We start from the raw sequence: 20,407 nt of genomic DNA, 5'->3' as shown, positions 1-20,407 counted from the left end.
ATGTGTATCTTCAACATTTCTTAGACTTTCGATTCCGATTCCGATTCGGATGCCGGAATCGGCAAAGGATATACCTATTACTTGCCCAAAAAACTCAGATAGGCAGGCTATGATTCCTATTTTGCAGCCGTATGGATAGTTTTATTGATAGAAGGTCTTGATGCAGTGTCTGTCGCATTAAAGCCAGTACAGATCCAAGATACTGAGTTACAGAACTTTATATCACTTCCAGTCTTCTTCTCTGTCTTCATGTAACCATAAAGACACTTCCGCAAGGTTTTAGGGAGTATTATCGATGATGATATTGTAACGAATTTACTTGCAAATCATCTTATTTGCAATCCTCTGCTAAGTTCGAATCACTAAACTGTTGAATAAATAACTCCAATATTGAATAATGGAAAAATGCCCTTTATTAAAGTACTTCACAATAACACTTATACTTTGCTACTCGCTGGCTTAATAACCAAACTGATTGATAACTCAAATTAAACTCTACTATTGGCCGCCAGATCGCGTGCTTAATCAATAACTCATTAATTGCTCAACTCAAACTGAATTACAGCGCCTCTACATCTGTCGCCTTTTATACTCTTTGGTTTCCTCGTTCGCATTTTTCTAGAATCTACTAGCATTGTCCATGAGCTCTCAAACTTCTCAGATATATGCATGTGTTAGTGCATTGACTCTCCGCTGCTCGTATACGTACATGGTACATATATGTAGACGCAATTATTTATTCGTTTATGTAGATACATAATGATTGAATTATTGTTGTGAATGTTTGTAGTTTACAGCATAGCGGAACGATACAAGGTGGCAGCATGGTGACATACCTACAAACATTAATAAAAATTCCATGTACTTTGTTTTTGTAAATTCGATGGACAAATGTCAAAATTGTACTGCGCCGGAAGTTGATGTAGCAAAACAAATAAAAAAAATTTATAATCAGCTGTTCCATGCTGCCACCTTGCATCGTTCCGCCATGGTTTACAGTCTCTCGCGCACACATAGGCGTATAAGTAAATGCATCTGTGTGTGACATCTCTCGGCTGCCTTATATATGTGTATACATGATTTGATTATTGACGTAAATATCGTTTAGCATGCCTTAGCATCGCTTTAGTGATGGTATAGCTTAGTGATGCTAATATCCGTGACAATATTTTATCGGTTATTGGTCGGCTAAAAATAAATTATACTAGGCGCGTTTTACCTCTAAGGCGATTTAGGACGAGCTTTTTTACACTTTACGACCCAGCTAAGAAAATGTTTTCTAATTGGCACAACTTTTTCTAAATACATATTTCGATATTGCTTTCCCCGAGCCTTTAGCCTAAGTACTTTGGTGTGGTAAGCGTCCACGCTATCATCTTACCACGGCGGCTACTGCATTCCAGAATTTAGCGCTATTAACGTACTAGCCCGACCATTTTGGAAAAGATTTGATACGACCATATCGAGCCTTCTTGGCCTGTGGACTTTTGTGGCCTCATGCGAAAGGCATCCTTATAGCGGTAGTGCTCAAAGTCCCGTAAAATGTTCTTAAGAATTCATAAGGCAAAAAATTTAAATTTCTATGGTAGATGTCCTTGGTAGATGTTTCTATTGCAGTTGCCAGGTACTGACACGATTGTAAAGCTTAATGTAAAGTAAGAAAAAGTAGGGGCACTGTTGTTTAGAATAATTAAATTAGCCAGTGTAGATAGCAGGTGATAATATTGTGCGATGTACCTACACAAGATCAAGTTATAGGAAAGATTCCTTAATTAATTTTTCAGCCTTTTAACTTTTATTAAAATGTATTTGTATATTTATTTCATTCAACTTATGTAGGTGCTGTATATACATATGTATATTGGCTTTTGGTAAAAAAAGGTAGAAGAGAAGACTGCAGTTAAAGGTGCCCGAGCAGGAACACATGGCGCGTATTCGTGCATTCTGAATAGGCATTATGTTGGATGATTGCAAGACTGGAGAGCCAGAAACCTTTTTATTTAAATGGAATATAAATCATTAAACATTTTGGTAGTAATTTGTAACGGTAATAAACGTAGGCTGTGAATATTTTGCAATTGATTCGCGAGCGTATTTAGTGCTAAAATCTAGTTTACTTTTACATAAATCGCTACACTAATTTTTTCAACTACATAAATATTGCCATATTTAATTAGTAACAATAATTTTGTAAATTTTATTTATCCAATCTAGCTAAATACAGCATACCTTAAATTTTAGCTCATTTGTCTATAATTTTAGTATAATTATTTCTATGACATTGTAACTGTAAGATTTGGCATCTAACTGTTAATTCGGAGCTTAAAATATTTGTTTTAAAAATTGCAAATACTGATTTGTGATTCGAAGCCAGTCACTAACGTTTTGCTTAAAAGTTATTTTTATTTTACTAAAGTTAAACAAATTTTTCCTTCTCATTTAAATCTTGTGGTTTGCTTATGCATCAATCAAGTGCATTACATTTTTATTTTGACGCAATCAATCAAAATAAATAATACTTGAATCCATGGCGCAACGATACAAGGTGGCAGCATAGGACAGCTGATTATAAACTTTCTTATTTGATTTGATACATCAACCTCCGGCGCAGTACGATTTTGACATTTGTCCATCGAATTTACAAAAAGAAAGTACATGAAATTTTTATTTATGTTTGTAGGTATGTCACCATGCTGCCACCTTGTATCGTTCCGCCATGCTTGAATCAAGGGGAATTAAGTCTGTATAGAATCAATTTTTTAATCTAAAATTAACGCAATAATTTTTGCTAACCCATTAAAAGTGTCAAGAAAGAAATAATACATTATACGAACTTGACAATGATTTTGTATATTTGCAGACACGAAATAGATGATTGACAGTACACAAGTTTGCACAGCTATTTGTAGTTTGTGGCATCATTTCGATTTCAAAGTACTTTATCTGTATTATTTTGTTTTTGGAAGATCTGAATGTATGTATGACTTCCATTTCGATTTCAAAGTACTTTATCTGTATTATTTTGTTTTTGGAAGATCTGAATGTATGTATGACTTGACAATGATGAATACTTGATTGTTTTTACGTTACCCATCAAGCTATCGAACAAGCTATGATTGGCAAGGATATAAGCCCAATGATAATCATTGGCTGGGTACTATGCATGCTCAAGAAAAGAAAAATAAGTCTTGAGCTGAAAAGGATAACTAAGGTAATTGTGGCCACTAGAATATGCCCTCAAGGGGGTCTACTCTTTTCTCTTTTTTGGACCTTAGTCGTAGATGACCTCCACAAGGTTATGCAGATACAACACAAGGATACTCGAGGAAATAATATCAAATCACATGCAACAGCCCTGCACTCGTCGAAAGGTGATGTGATAGCAAAGGCTTATGTAACAATTTTAACAAAACTTTTACCCGGAGAAGAAAGCCATCCATGCCAGAAAAATCAATCCCTTGATGGCACCAAAACTCCATTTTCACTGGAAACAAAAAACTTGGAAGTTAAATTGGATCATGTATATACTATCTTAAACAAAGCAACAAGAGGGTTCATTGGCTGCACTCGACTTTTACCATTGTGGATATCATTCAGAGGAATGGAGGATATCTGCCATAATGGAATACTGAACATTTATTACTTTAGTGAAGCCAATAGGCACCTATGCTTTCTTAGTCTAGTAGGAGTCTGATCGAAATCGTATTTAGGCCCACATAATGCATGAAAAAATGCTCATCGACCATTGCAAGAAGGGAATTACACCCATTCCGGACTCATAAATGTGCTCATATTGAGCGTAAACGATCCGAATTAGGACTCTTTTCTGACTCTTTTTTGTCTCACAATGTTTGCTGGGAGTAAATATTTTTACACACAGATATTTGAGTATTCGTGCAGAACGGCAAGTTATTTTTCTTACTCTAAGTAAATTTAAAACTTTTCAAAACATTACGAATTTAACTCCTCATGAAAATCTAACTCGGAATCAAAATAATAACTTGCCGTTCTGCAAGTGGATCTTATAACCCAAACGCCTTAAAATATAACTTTTTTTTTTTTAATTCAGCTTTGAATCTGTGTAGTATGTTAGTTAAGCAGCTCTTTAACAATTAGCGCCGGTTAAATACTTGAAAAATTGTTCAACAAAGCATTAGTAAAAACTGATTAGCTTTTTGTTTTTTTTTTTTTTTTGTTTACCCATCACCAGAATAAAGAGCTTTAAAAAGCTTATACAAATAATGAAATATATTTACCTGAATCCATCCTCATTGTTAGGTATGTGGCTGGTATCGTAGAAGGACAATTTCCGATTGGCAAATACTAAATTTAGCAAAGGTGACGAGCGTAAACGTCTCTGAAAAAAAAAAAAAATAAAATAAAATAGAAAATAAACAAACAAACAAAGAACAAATATATAAAATCGCAAGACAATTTAGTAAATATAAGTGAAGTGTAATAGATACATTTAATGTGATGGAAAATTTTTATAAGCGTAGGAAGCAATCGCTATGGCAAGAAAACCCCCTACAAGAAATACCTTAAAGTTATTTTTATACTCATATGAGCAGAACTCACAGAGTATATTAACTTTGTTCGCATAACGGTGATCCGTAACGGCATAAACTAATCGAAATAGATATAGACTTCTATATATCAAAATGATCTGGGCGAAAAAAGAAATTCATTTAGACATGTCCGTCCGTCCGTAAACACGATAACTTGAGTAAATTTTGAGGTATCTTGATAAAATTTGGTATGTAGGTTCCCGGGCACCCATCTCAGATCGCTATTTAAAATGAACGAAATCGGACCGCGCCCACTTTTTCGATATCGAAAATTTCGAAAAACCGAAAAAGTGCGATAATTTATTACCAAAGACGGCTAAAGCGATGATACTTGGTAGGTGAGTTGAACTTATGACACCGAATAGAAAATTAGTAAAATTTTGGACAATAGGCGTGGCACCGCCCACTTTTAAAAGAAGGTAATTTCAAAGTTTTGCAAGCTGTAATTTGGCAGTCGTTGAAGATATCATGATGAAATTTGGCAAGAACGTTACCACTATTACTATATGTGTGCTAAGGAAAAATTAGCAAAATCGGATTACGAACGATATTGAATATCTTTACGGTATATAAGTAAATTATGTCAACATTAAACACCGGTAATGATATGGTACAACAAAATAAAAAAACTAAAAGAAAATTTCAAAATGGGCGTGGCTACGCCCTTTTTCATTTAATTCGTCTAGAATACTTTTAATGCCATAAGTCGAACAAAAATTTACCAATCCTTGTGAAATTTGGTAGGGACACAGATTCTATGACGATAACTATTTTCTGTGAAAATGGGCGAAATCGGTTGAAGCCACGCCCAGTTTTTATACACAGTCGTCCCTCTGTCCTTCCGCTCGGCCGGTAACACGATAACTTGAGCAAAAATCGATATATCTTTACTAAACTCAGTTCACGTGCTTATCTGAACTCACTTTATCTTGGTATAAAAAATGGCCGAAATCCGACTATGACCACGCCCACTTTTCGATATCGAAAATTACGAAAAATGAAAAAAATGCCATAATTCTATACCAAATATGAAAAAAGAGATGAAACATGGCAATTGGATTGGTTTATTGACGCAAAGCACAACTTTAGAAAAAACTTTGTAAAATGGGTGTGGCACATACCATATTAAGTAGAAGAAAATGACAAAAGTTCTGCAGGGCGAAATCAAACGCCCTTGAAATTTTGGCAGGAATACTGTTCCTGGTATTACATATATAAATAAATTAGCGGTACCCGACAGATGATGTTCTGGGTCACCCTGGTCCACATGTTGGTCGATATCTCGAAAATACCTTCACATATACAACTAAGGCCCACTCCCTTTTAAAATACTCATTAACACCTTTCTCATTTGATACCCATATCGTACAAAACATATTCTAGAGTCACCTCTGGTCTACCTTTATGGCGATATCCTGAAATGGCGTCCACCTATAGAACTATGGCCCACTCCCTCTTAAAATACTCTTTAATACCTTCCATTTGAAACCCATGTCATACAAACACATTCCAGGGTTACCCTAGGTTCATTTTACTACGAGGTGATTTTCACTTATTTTGTCTCCAAAGCTCTCAGCTGAGTATGTAATGTTCGGTTATACCCGAACTTAGCCTTCCTTACTTGTTTTAATTCCTTTTGTTTTCATATATTCTTGCGGCGAAAGCTTAAAAAACATAACTTAACACCTAGCTTTGCAAATTACTTAATGAGCAAAGCACATTAGACTCAGCAACTCTAAGCTGATTTGGTAATTTGTATGCACCTCCCATTGTCAAAGGTCAAATGAGGTGCCAGTAAGCTTTGTGCATGTAACATGAGTCAAGTTCTTTGCTATGATAATTGAAATATTTTGTCGCGCCAAAATTACGAAAGAAAAATTTAGCTCATAAAACAGGAGACGTCTAAAAATAAAACAGTCAGATTTATGTAAATATATGTATGTAGGTATGCTCATGTATGTATGCATATTAGTACTCTTGCAAAGATTTGTAAAAAGTGTAAGTATATAAAGTCAGAGCTTTCACATAAAGAATGTTTACCAGCAATATATGTACAGCAGCGAACAGAAAAATAGCAGTGGCGTTTTTTCTTAAATTTCATCAATTTAGCTCTTTATTTTCGATATTTAAAAAAAAAAGTTTATACAACGAGCCTCAAAAAAGTTTTCAAAAAAATTCGAAATTTCAAAAAAAATTTACAAAAGTTTCGTACTAGCCCAAACAATTTTAGTCTAACAAAGTACAAGTTAAAAGTTTCTCATCATACGCATTGATTTTCGATTTTTTTTCCAAAGGGTGTTTCAGATTTCCTTCCATATAAATAAAATACCTTTTGTTTCATTAAGCGAACATCTGTTAGCAGCCCCAAAAAAATAATTTGTTTTTACAAAAAATAGTTAAAATGAAAAGCAGCCATTTCCTTTTTCACTATAAATGCAATCAAAATAATATGTATGCGCAACTACCCATAGATGTTGCACCTAACCAAATATGTGCCTAATTTCGAAAAAGCCATAGTATCTATTGCAGCAAATGCAGTGAAAACTAAATTTAGAATTTTTTTATGTTTTTCTAATTTTTGTAAATTATTGAAATTAATTTATTTTTTATTGTCATTTGTTACATTGACAATAAAAATCGAAGCACCAAGCAAAGTCGACTGGATTTTTCACTCGATTAGGCATTCAATAAAGCAATAATGAGATAATTAAGAATTTGTATTTTGCATGGAAAATTGAGTTCAATTAGCGCTTTAATGTAGAAAACTTGACTAATTATTGCATTAAGCCTATATGTGAAATGGGCATAAACCTTTTTACACTTAACTTGATTGGGCTACAAAACAGCATACTCAAAAAAAAATTTGAGCGCTCCTGGCAATAAGTTCGAAATTTTTTTAAATATTTTCCGGAATTTTTAGATTTTTCGAAAACGGTTTTGAGACTGGTCCGCATAGTTTCAGCTACAAAATTTAAAAATCCGTTTACCTAAAATATCGAAAATAAAAAATAAAGGTATAGTTGATGACGTTTTTCAATTTTTCTGTTGGCTGCTGTACATACAATAGTTTGGACTGCTCTCCATATGAAATAAAGAAGTGGCAAAAGTCGGCACATGTGTAGCGCGAAAAAATTCTATAACTTTCATAACATTTCTACACCCACGCATTGAATTCTATACGCTGACATCTTATTTGCTGGCCAACAATTAAGTTAATTAGACTGTCACTTTTTATTATTACTGGCCAATAAGTTGTAGTAATAATAATGAGACGATAAAGTAATTGAGCTTGCAATAACACAATTTGAAAAGTGACATGCTGACAACAAAGTATGTATATGTTACAAATCTAATACGTGTAAATAAATGTATTCTAATAGGCTGACGCACAAAACGCTAATGCGAAGCTAAGTACCTAAATCGGAATTAACCGAAACCTGAAGACTGTCGGTAGCTTGCCTGCCTTCACTTCAGATGGCGCTGTGAAGTCTAGATGTATTATGGAGATCAGACTAGCAAAGTTCGACGACCTAGGAGATACAATAAAAATGCCAGGGGACTTTTTAGGCTGGGTGCGAGTTCGCCTAAATTTTAGGTACCTAAACTAATATTCCACTGGAACTTTCCAGCACTGCAACAATTTAGGAAAAAATTGTCAAAACTGTGCGAGTTCGTTTGACAATCTAAATTGTTTGTTTATGCTAAACAAAAAATCAAAACGAACATTAAATTACATATTTACACATTTTGCTATATTTATGCATGTTTGCGCAGCAAAAGCAACGGATAATCCAAGGAATAAACAGAAATAGCAGCTGACTCACGGTAATTGTATGGCCGGGTGAAGAATATTTAATTTATTAGGGCTTCCACTAAAGCGCCAAATACACGACACGAACATTCCCGTTATGTCATGTTTCTGCGACCTTTTCTGTCGTGTATGGTGGTGTTTGCCAGTTCGCGCAAATGTTCGCCAAAAATCAAAATATTTGCGCGAACTGTTCGTGCGTGTATGGCGAAATAGCTCATAATCGTAGTAATTTCTGAACGGAACAGACGTGCGCGGAAAAGTAAAATGGACAATAAAAAATTTCTGAGTGAATTTATTGAAATGTATAAATCTCTGCCATCATTGTGGCAAGTAAAAAGCAAAGATTATTGTAATAGAATTAAAAAGAATAATGATTATGCGACTTGTGCTGCAGCACAATTGTTGTCCGTATTCATCGCTGTCTGAAAGAGAACTAATGTTCGGCCAAAAGTTCGTATGGTGTATGGCCAAAGCTGCGAACAAGATTGCGGAATGTTCGCGGAAATGTTCGTGTCGTGTATTTGGCGCTTAACACAAGATAGTGGGCGTACTACTTATAAGAACTATTTACATTGGGCATATAACCATTAACATATGTTGGACCTTTGAGTCAGGTCAGCTGTATGCGCGGTGTGCCCCAAATAAGTTTTGCTTGGGGCGAAACGTATTAGGCCACTGTTACTGAGAGTTCGTCACACCATCTGATATACAATCTACACTCCTAACACTTCACTGGCCATGAGACACATCCAATGATCTGCATTTTGTTTGTCCAAAGGTACATTTTATTTGTGTTTTATTTTTTTCATTAAAAAAATTGATTTTTGTTTATTCATATTTGACATTTAAATTTAGATTGAAGAGTATACTCGAAAAAATCTAAATATTTTATTTTCCACTGCTTTACCGACATTTTCCAGTGATTTAGGTTTTTTCTCAATTTAGGCTGGGTGCGAGTTCGCCTAAATTTTAGGTACCCAAACTAATATTCCACTGGAACTTTCCAGCAACGCAATAATTTAGGAAAAGGCTGTCAAAGATGTGCGAGTTGATTTGAAAACATAAATTGTTTATTTCTTTTTGAAAAGAATTAATAGCCTTTATATTAAATAATATATTGTTAAATTTTTGAGCTAAAGGCCAATTTAAATAAAAACACAACTTTTTGTATTATAGTTGTATAATTTATTCTTGTCGATATTTCGGCTTTATTCTGAAGCCATCTTCGGGACTAGAGGTATAAAAAAAACAAACCATTAGAACGTATTCATCACAATGTTTACGTATATAAATGAGTAAGTCGCTTATTATATGTATATACGTAAACATTGTGATGAATACGTTCTAATGGTTTGTTTTTTTTTTTTTTATATACCCCTAGTCCCGAAGATGGCTTTAGAATAAAGCCGAAATATCGACAAGAATAAATTATACAACTATAATACAAAAAGTTGTGTTTTTATTTAAATTGGCCTTCAGCTCAAAAATTTAACAATATATTGTTTATTTCTGCTAAGAAAATAATAACAATACGGGAAATTTGGTATTTTTCATGCGTGAAAACGATGAACAGAACGATAACAGAGGTCAATTAGGGTCCGCGTTAAGTACCTATCCCAAGATAGCAATTCAAGAAAATGCAGTGGCTCCGTTTAATAAGGCTTTTTTCCGGACATAGTGGAGCACATGCACAATGACCTTTTCCACAATCTCGAATTCAATACTGTGATGTTGGTACGCCTCCAATAACTTCTTTAGGCCAATCAGTGCACTTGGTTGCCAAATATGTTCAGATTGCGGTCCATATTTGAGAAGGATTCAATTCTTGTGTCACCAACATCAGCTTCAACAAAATTGAGCTCACCATCACGTACAATCGATCGGACCTTAATCGCAGTAGGGATCATCGTTCTATGATCTATGATTTACTTGAATGGACAAGAGCCATTTATTTGCATATACAATATTGAAAAATTAATGTTTTTGTTTTTGAAATTTGACATTTGAATTTAGGTTGAAAAGTATGCTCATAAAAAGTCTAAATTTTTATTTTGCACTGCCTTACCGACAGTTTCCAGTGATTTAGGTTTTTTCTCTATTTAGGTAGACATTTAAGTCAACTCGCTCACAGCCTTAGGTCGTACTTTAGGCAAACTCGCACCCAGTCTTAAATTAACATGACTTAAACAAATTATAAACTTTCCTACTTGAAAGAAAGCATTTTAGAAGTTTTGAGTATCACACAAAACGAGTGTCAAGAAGGCAGTGCAATCGGAATAAAGTTCCGGTCTATTCCAGAGTATTTTATCATGTTGACATTTCTTCTCCTTTTTTCGCTGAAGAGTAATCGAAAAGTTTATGAAAACGGAAAACATCTTTTAGTTATATTTAAAAACTACATAACAGTTTTTAACAATTTTATTTACATTAGCTTCACTTGTAGGTTTGTATGTATACATCTCCATTTGCCATCAAATAATAAAAGACACGTTACGTTAACGCACCTATACCTGTATTTTTAGTTGGTATATGTCCGTCCGTCTGTCTGCCCGTCCGTTCACACGATAATTTGAACAAATATTGAGATATTTTCACCAATATCCGGTATACGGGGTTATCTGGACCCAGAATAGACTGGTATAAAAAATGAGTGAAATCGGATGATAACTACGCCATATTTTTATATATACAGTAGGGCGGGTCGATTTAAAAATCGCTCATTGCTCTATGAAAATCGTATTCTAGGGATCAAAATAAGAAACTATGCCGAAGGAACCATACCTCTAAAACGAATTCTGATGTCCCCCCCTTTGGGTCGAACTTTTGGGTAGGGGCAATTTCAATTCTACCTGCTGTGTCTTGTGGTGGCTTAAAAAAACAATACAAGCAATTTTACGATCTGCAATTGTGTCACAGTAATACCTTCATTTTTTAAAACGGTTGAATAAAAAACCCACACAACTATGTTTACGACATGCAAATGCATCACAGTGATGCCTTGGTTTTAAAAGGGGGTTGTAAAAACGCTAATTTCTAATAATTTTTTTTAATTTCTTTTATATTACTAAGTTAAATTAATTTTTTCATTTACATATGTTCTGACTAAATAAATTTCTAAAGAGAAAAATAAACTCCAAAAAGAAAAAACAGGCATTTCAAAGTGGGATTTTTCAAAATTTGCCCCTACGGCCCAAAGGGGGGGACATCAGAATTCGTTTTATAGGTATGGTTCCTTCGGCAAAGTTTCTTATTTTGATCCCTAGAATATGATTTTCACAGAGCAATGGGCGATTTTTTTCCTTCCCCACAAATCGACCCGGCCTAATATACATATAACAATTTGGAGAACACAAAAAACTGATTATTGGGTAAATAATACACCTAGAATGTGTAAACTGATATTAAGACTCTTTAAGAAAAGTTGAAAAATTTGTTTTAAATGGACGTGGCACCGCCCATTTGTGATAAAATTAATTTTCCAAACATTATTAATAGTAAACCAAAAACCGTTCAACCTACCTAAATGTAGATACATTTTTTTTATTTATTTCTTTCTATTATTCATTTTCAGATGAATAATATATTATAGCGTTTTCTTTAATTTCAATGAACTTTTTATTATTATTGACAACGGCCTTGTGAGAAACAGCTGATACACGGGGTAGCAATTTATGTTCTTTTCATGCACTATAAAAGTTGATACTTTTCAAGGGTAGGAGTAACTCTAGGCAATAATTTTTTTCGGAAAAGAGAACGCTATAATAGCTGAAATTTCATGTAAGAAAGTTGGTACCTTTCCTGGTGGGTAGTGCCAATATATATACATATATGGCAATGTATGTAGAAATCTGTAGGAAAAGATATTGTTGACATCTTTTTTCACTTATGAGAATAATCGAATGTTGACAAATACTTGCATACGTATATAAATTTATACAATGCAAACATTTTAAGTTCGCAATGACCTTCATGCACTTACATGCATAGTTTTACTAGCGGAAACAACTTTTAATTACCAGTGATTGGTGGCAAAAATTTGCACAGATTCAATATCAATTAGTTGAAATGAAAAACAATCAAAAATATGATCAATTAATATTGATTTTAGCCGATATTGAGCTCGTATAAAAAAAAACTATACATATATAAACTTTTATTTCTGACTTCAAAAATAAAACTAAAACTTTATTTATTTGCGGCGGCCGCCGTGGTGTGATGGTAGTGTGCTTCGCCTATCACACCGTATGCCCTGGGTTCACAATCCGGGCAAAGCAACATCAAAATTTTAGAAATAAGGTTTTTTAATTAGAAGAAAATGTGTCCAAGCGGGGTCGCCCTTCGGCAGTCTTTGGGAAGCGCTCCGAGTGAATTTCTGCCATGAAAAGCTCTCAGTGAAAACTCATCTGCCTTGCAGATGCCGTTCGGAGTCGGCATAAAACATGTAGGTCCCGTCCGGCCCATTTGTAGGGAATATCAAGAGGAGCACGACGCAAATTGGAAGAGAAGCTCGGCCTTAGATCTCTTCGGAGGTTATTGCGCCTTACATTTTTTTTTGTTTTATTTTATATTGTGTCTACAGTACATAGTACCTTACGGAGTGATAAAAGCTTACAATATATAATTATCAAAGAAGGGAATATATCATTAGCACAAAAGATGATCTCGATAAGGAAACATCAATTAACTTAGTTGGTGCATTACTCACGAACTTAATTTAGCAGGTATCAACGTAAAAAAGAAAGAAATTACGCATACTTCGTTGTGAAGCATTAAATTCAAACCGCTCCAGAAGTATTGGCCAAACAACTATGCCATTAATAATATTAAAAATATAAAAAAGAGAAGGGATAGATCTTCTTTTATCCAGAGAGCTTAGGTTAATTAACACAAGACGTGATTTGTATGACGGAACTGAATCATCGACAGCGATGCCTGCAATGCACGTTTTAAGAACATTTGTTGAACCCTTTCTATCTTATTAATCGATTGTTGGTCGCAAGGTTTCCAGATGCTAACCGCATATTATAAGTGGGAGTGAAGCAGAGACGTGTAAACAAGGTTAAAGGCGTATGGATCTAAAAACTTTGTAGTGTTATGGCGAACAAAGCCCAATACCGAGTAGATAGAGCCAGATTGTTATTACCATGAAAAGCAAACTTTGCCTCAAAACCAAGATCTTTAACTTCGGCAACCTTCTACAAAACAAAATTGACAATATTATAAAGGGCAGAAGTGGTATTCTAACGCCTAACTTAACGTTTAAGTGGAAACAAAAAGGAGCGGGTCACGCCCATTTTCAAAATTTGTTAAGTTTTGTTCTTAGCTCAACCATACCACAACTGAGGTAGAATATCAGTCAAATGTAGTTAAATACCATAGTTATCTCAAATTTTATCAAGGGTAGACCTTTAGGAAAAGTGGGCGTGGGCTCCAACCAATTTTGATTATTTTCACACAGTCTATATAATTTGGCAAGGACACTAGTCTGCCAAATTTCAATGTAATATCTTTAACAGGTTTTGTTTACGGCTTGTTAAATTTCCAAATTTTCTTTTTCTAAATGTGGGTGGTGCCACGCCCATTAGACTGGGTCGATTTATTAACCGATATCGCGCCATCGATTTTTCGATAGGATTTGGCTCAGGAAAAAAAATTATTTTCGAGCCTGCAAAATTTTTTTTTTTTACTTTTTTTCGACTTTGATTTTTAAGGTTTTTTTCATGACCTACTAAAAAATTTTTCATTTGATTGTAAAATTTTCATGTATACCCTGTCCGACCCAAAAATGTCCGCTAAAAACGTTGGCGATAACAGTTTTTTGAAAAATATTTTTTTTTAAAGAATTTTTTTTTTTTTTTCAAAAACTGTTATCGCCATCTACTGTTAGTAGATCATGAAAAAAATCTTAAAAATCAAAGTCGAAAAAAATTCAAAAAAATTAAATTTCGCACCCTCAAAAATTATTTGTTTTGGTATGCATAGTGGAACTTTTTTCCTGAGCCCAAATCCTAGCGAAAAATCGATGGCGCGATATCGGTTAACTTTCATCCATACAAATCGACCCTAACGCCCATATTCCCAAATTTTTTTAAATTTATGATTTGCGTCATAAAACCAATCTACCTACCAAATTTCGTTATCTCATATCTATTTTTAAATTTTTCTAAATTTTAGATATCGAAAAATTGGGCGTGGTTATCATTTTCAATACCAACCTATTCTGGGTCCAGATCAGCCGGTACACCGAATTTGGTGAAGATATCTCAATATTTGCTCAAGTTATCGTGTGAACGGACAGACGGACATAGCTTAATCTATCTCTAATCCTTTATACCTGTACAACCAACCGTTATCCAATCAAAGTTTTAATACCCTGTGTGCAAGTACAGCTGGGTATAAAAAGACTGAATAGCAGTGGGCCCTAATTGCTCACCCGAGCTACCCCCGACGAGCAACACAACCGTCAGAGGTAGCACTATCAATCGAAACTGCACATTACCGATAAGAAAGGTACGAAATTATCCATTTTAAAAACGATGAATGGAAGCCAGGGCAAGTTGACCCTACTTAACATAATCATATAGGATACTCTATCAAAATCCTTCGAAAAGTCGGTATAAATACAACCAACTGGCGAGCCAACTGATACAAATCCCTGCAGGTTTCGGATAATTAACGATTTGAAAGCGAAATAAATTTTCTCCTTGACAATACTTTCAAAAATTTTAGAAACGTTAGTTAGCTTAGAAATTGGCCTATAACTTCGCACATTGGTTTTACTACCATTTTAAATGAGAGACATTATTGTTGTTATCTCCCCGTCATTAATAATAAAATACACGAGGAATTGAGAACTAAATGCAAAGGATAAGACAACAGTGAGCACCCTTTGAATAAAATTGCTGAGAGTTTATCAGCGTCTGATTGCGAAGATGACTTTAGGAAAAACAAAAAAACTTCACCCGAAGAGATATGCAAGATTCCCAGATTAACTGACGAAGAAATTTCAATACCTTTTCTTGGACTTTTTGGATAAAACTCATAGCCGTTAAAGCAACTAGATTTTTCAAGTTTTCTAGCAACACTTTAAGTTAGGTAAACACAAAAAGATAATAAATCACCGCATAAGACCATGTCTAAAAAAAATTTAATAATAAAAACAAAAAAATTTAAGCACTTCCTTTATATACATGGACAAAAATCAGCAAAAAATGTCTCCTTGTACATATAAAGACATATCCTTGCTACACTTTGATTTTTAAATTTTGACATAGAAATTGCAAAAATATTTATGAGAAGTAAAAATATAAAAGTGGAGCGCACATTACTTGGATTGGAAAGTTGGTGGGAAAGGAGACATTATTAGTCAACTAATTGCGCTCCACTCCTTTAGACTTTTACTTCTCATAAATATTTTTGCAATTTCTATGTCAAAATTTAAAAATCAAGGTTTAGCAAGAATATGTCTTTATATGTACAAGGAGACATTTTTTGCTGATTTTTGTCCATTTATATAAAGGAAGTGCTGAAAATTTATTTTATTTTATTTTTATTTTCTCCTTTTCTTACATTTTATCGGTGTCTGTACATATCTGTTAAGTTTTAGGCTTGTAGCTCAATGAGAACTTACATAAAAATCAATCCCAAAATTCCCTCCGTTCCGTTGGATTTTTCTAAATATCTCAGTCCGTGCACCCCCTAGCGAAACTTTTTGTATTGTGTCACCGGCTGTCACCAACCTCTGAATTAAGCTCTAAATTTTTAGCCTCTAGCTCATCGAGAAGTTACTTAAAACCCGGTTTCAAATTTCCAAATTATTATCTAAGTTTTTCGATCCGTGCGCAACCTAACGGAATTTTTTCTCATTTTGTTCCTTTGTCATGGTGTCTTAAGCTGTCCCTGAGGTTTCATGTTTGTAGCTCAATGAGAAGTTACTTTAAAATCAATCTCAAAACACAAAATTTCCAAATTCTTATCTAAATATTTCGATCCGTGCGATACCTAACGGAATCTTTTTCTCCTTTTCTTAAATTTTCTCTGCGTCTTATCCTATCTGTGAAGTTTTACAGTTGTAGCTCAATGAGAACTTACGTAAAAATCAATCCCAAAATTCCCTCCGTTTCGTATGATTTTTCTAAATATCTCATCCCGTGCGCCCCCTAAGAAATATTTTTGTATCGTGTCATCGGCTGTCATCAACCTCTGAATTAAATTTGAAATTTCAATTCTCTAGCTCATCGAGAAGTTATTTAAAAGCTGGATTGAAAATTTTCAAATTCTTATCTAATTATTTCGACCCGTGCGCCACCTAATGGATTTTTTCCTTTTGTTACATTTGCCGTCTTTCAGTGAGTTTTACAGCTCCGGCTCACGCTCAATTCTCACGGGAATGCTCTGGATCATTGAGAGACTTGAGTAGCAGATGTCGTGAAATTTTCGCACACTTGAAATGTGATAGGCAGATGTCGCCGCTGTTTTTCATTTAACTCATACAGCGAAAGGCTAAGCAGCGACATCTATTTTTGAAAAAGTAGGTAATTTAAAGGCCGCGTTGCCAACCTAAAAAGGAGTAATTAACAAATTATCTGGCTCACAAATTGAACCAGACTTCTCTCTGGATTTATCTGGCTCAAATCGTTGTTGTTGCATTTACATGCAAAATTATTTATCTGGCTCAGGATTTTGCCACCGGATGATAGCTTTTGTCACGGTGTTTCTACGTGTAAAGTTTCACGTTTGTAGCTCAATGAGAAGTTGCTTAAAAATCGATTGCAAGATTTGTATGAAAAGCGGACAAACATTCAACCGCCCTAATATAAAGGAAGTAAAAATAGTATTCAAATACTCATGCTTCGTATATGTATTATTCATGTATGTATGGTATGTAGTTGGGCATTTTAAACCATACCACATGACATCCTAAATGTTTTTGTGCAAATTTATTTAAGCAATTAAAAAAACAAAGGTGTCAAAATTGCATAGCTGAAGACTAATTTTAACAATAAATAAATAGCATATGTTTGTCAAAAAACACTTCAGCTCAAAAAAAAAAAAAAAATTGGTGCAAATTTTGAAAAATATTTACATTTGACAAAGTACAAAAGGCGTAGCCATAAAAACACGCATAAACAAATTCATTTTTATGTAGATTTGTATTGATTTGCAAAATTATATAGAAAGCTTACCGTGTTGTGCAAATAAAGGAATAAAGAATTACTTAAGTACATACAGCGCTGTTCCACGAAATAGAGACACGCACTATTAGGAACCTATGGATTCCGGTTTTTTTTACTTATAAGTAGAAAAGGTATTTTAATACTCAGCTGAGCAGAGCTCACAGAGTATATTAACTTTGTTCGCATAACGGTAATCCTTAACGGCATAAACTAATCGAGATAGATATAGACTTCTATATATCAAAATGATCTTGGCGAAAAAAGAAATTCATTTAGCCATGTCCGTCCGTCTGCAAACACGATAACTTGAGTAAATTTTGAGGTATCTTGATGAAATTTGGTATGTAGGTTCATGGGCTCTCAACTCAGATCGCTATTTAAAATGAACGAAACGAACCACGCCCACTTTTTCGATATCGAAAATTTCGAAAAACCGAAAAAGTGCGATAATTCATTACCAAATACGGATAAAGCTATGAAACTTGGTAAGTGCGTTGACCTTATGACGCAAGACAGAAAATTAGTAAATTTTTGGCCAATGGACGTGGCACCGCCCACTTTTAAAAGAAGGTAATTTAAAAGTTTTGCAAGCTGTAATTTGGCAGTCGTTGACGATATCATGATGAAATTTGGCAGGCACGTTGCTCCTATTACTGTATGTGTGCTAAATAAAAATTAGCAAAATCGGATGACGAACACGCCCACTTTAAAACACATTTTTTTTAAGTCAAATTTTAACAAAAAATTTAAAATCTTTACAGTATATAAGTAAATTATGCCAACATTCAACTCCAGTAATGATATGGTGCAACCAAATACAAAAATAAAACAAAATTTCAAAATGGGCGTGGCTTCGCCCTTTTTCATTTAATTCGTCTAGAATACTTTTAAAGCCATAAGTCGAACTAAAATTTACCAATCCTTGTGAAATTTGGTGTGTGCATATATTCTATGACGACAACTTTTTTCTGTGAAAATGGGCGAAATCGGTTGAAGCCACGCCCAGTTTTTATACACAGTCGACCGTCTGTCCTTCCGCTCGGCCGTTAACACGATAACTTGAGCAAAAATCGATATATCTTAACTAAACTTAGTTCACGTACTTATCTGAACTCACTTTATCTTGGTATAAAATATGACCGAAATCCGACTATGACCACGCCCACTTTTGCGATATCGAAAATTACGAAAAATGAAAAAATTCCAAAATTCTGTACCAAATATGAAAAAAGAGATGAAACATGGTAATTGGATTGGTTTATTGACGCAAAATATAACTTTAGAAAAAACTTTGTAAAATGGGTGTGACAGCTACCATATCAAATAGAAGAAAATGAAAAAGTTCTGCAGGGCGAAATCAAAAGCCCTTGGCAGGAATACTGTTCGTGGTATTACATATATAAATAAATTAGCGATACCCGACAGATGATGTTCGGGGTCACCCTTATCCACATTTCGGTCGATATCTCGAAAACGCCTTCACATATACAACTAAGGGCCACTCCCTTTTAAAACCTCATTAATACCTTTAATTTGGTACCCATATCGAACAAACACATTATAAAGTCACCCCTGGTCCACCTTTATGGCGATATCTCGAAAAGGCGTCCACCTATAAAACTAAGGCCCACTCCCTTTTAAAATACTCATTAACACCTTTCATTTTATACCCATATCGTCCAAACACATTCTGGAGTCACCCCTGGTGCACCCTTATTGCGATATCTCGCAAAGGCGTCCACCTATAGAACTAAGGCCCTCTGCGTTTTAAATAATCATTAACACCTTTCACTTGATACCCATATCGAACTACACACATTCTATAGTCACCCCTGGTCCACCTTTATGGCGATATCCTGAAATTGCGTCCACCTATAGAACTATGGCGCACTCCCTTTTAAAATACTCTTTAATACCTTCCATTTGAAACACATGTCATACAAACACATTCCAGGGTTACCCTAGGTTCATTTTGATAAATGGTTAGTTTCCCTTATTTTGCCTCCAAAGCTGAGTATGTAATGTTCGGATACACCCGAACTTAGTCTTCCTTACTTCTTTAGGCTTAATATTTATACATCAATTCAATTCATAAAATCTAAACCATTACTATTAATTTGTTATAGTGTAGTTTTGGTGGAGTATCCGTTATTGTTGGTACCTGTTAAGCTATGACTAAACTCATAATCCACTAGTAGCTGATAGGATTTGACAGGGATGTGCCCTAAATCAGACCGTTTTAACTACACATATATTTTTTATCATACTAAGATCTGACGACTGTAGCGGTCAGCACAAACTGTGCTGTTGTTTTATCAGAACGAGTCCTCTGCTAGTTTTTTTCGTTAACTCATGAGTAGGCGCACGTTACTGAGACATTCATAGAAATATCATGGAAATGTCATACCTTCGATACAAATCACGTAATTTCTGCGAGTCCTAAACCATCATGTCCTATCGCTATGTTTGGCAATTTTAAAAGTGTTCTAAATAAAGAGGTCGACGTTGGGGGATCTTCGCATAGGTTTCGTCTGACCAAAAAATTACTATTCACTTGATAACTGGTCAATCACTCGGATACAAAAATATAACCCTTTATTCATGTCAAAATTTTTCTCCTCGCGGCAATGCCGAATGCTCTACAGTGCAACACGATTTTCTGTGAAACCGTACTGTGATTCGCGGAGTACAATATACCGCTTTACTAGATATCGAAGCAGGATAGAGTATCAACATTTACGTCAAAACATCTAAGCATCACAATACAATAAAAACCTTACGAGTAGAGCGTAAGGTGACTCTTACAGACAGGTATGCAAACAATTTAAGGAAGACCATGTCATAGGATATGA

The 20,407-nt window shown here is 34.6% G+C and overlaps 1 protein-coding gene across 1 annotated transcript in view; it reads right to left on the bottom strand.

The window, feature by feature from the left end:
* The window catches only part of GLS (Glutaminase), a 77,218-nt gene that overhangs the window by 42,396 nt on the left and 14,415 nt on the right, over positions 1 to 20,407 (bottom strand). Inside the window, exon 2 of the mRNA XM_067777231.1 lies at positions 4,257 to 4,357. Within this exon, the coding sequence (XP_067633332.1) occupies positions 4,257 to 4,357 (101 nt within the window). The remainder of the gene's footprint in view (positions 1 to 4,256; positions 4,358 to 20,407) is intronic.

This window comes from Eurosta solidaginis, chromosome 3 (assembly GCF_040869045.1).
Source record: "Eurosta solidaginis isolate ZX-2024a chromosome 3, ASM4086904v1, whole genome shotgun sequence".
NCBI classification, from domain to species: Eukaryota; Metazoa; Arthropoda; class Insecta; order Diptera; family Tephritidae; genus Eurosta; species Eurosta solidaginis.
The sequence above is the reverse complement of the archived record's forward strand: the minus strand, read 5'-3'. Positions and strand labels throughout refer to the sequence as shown.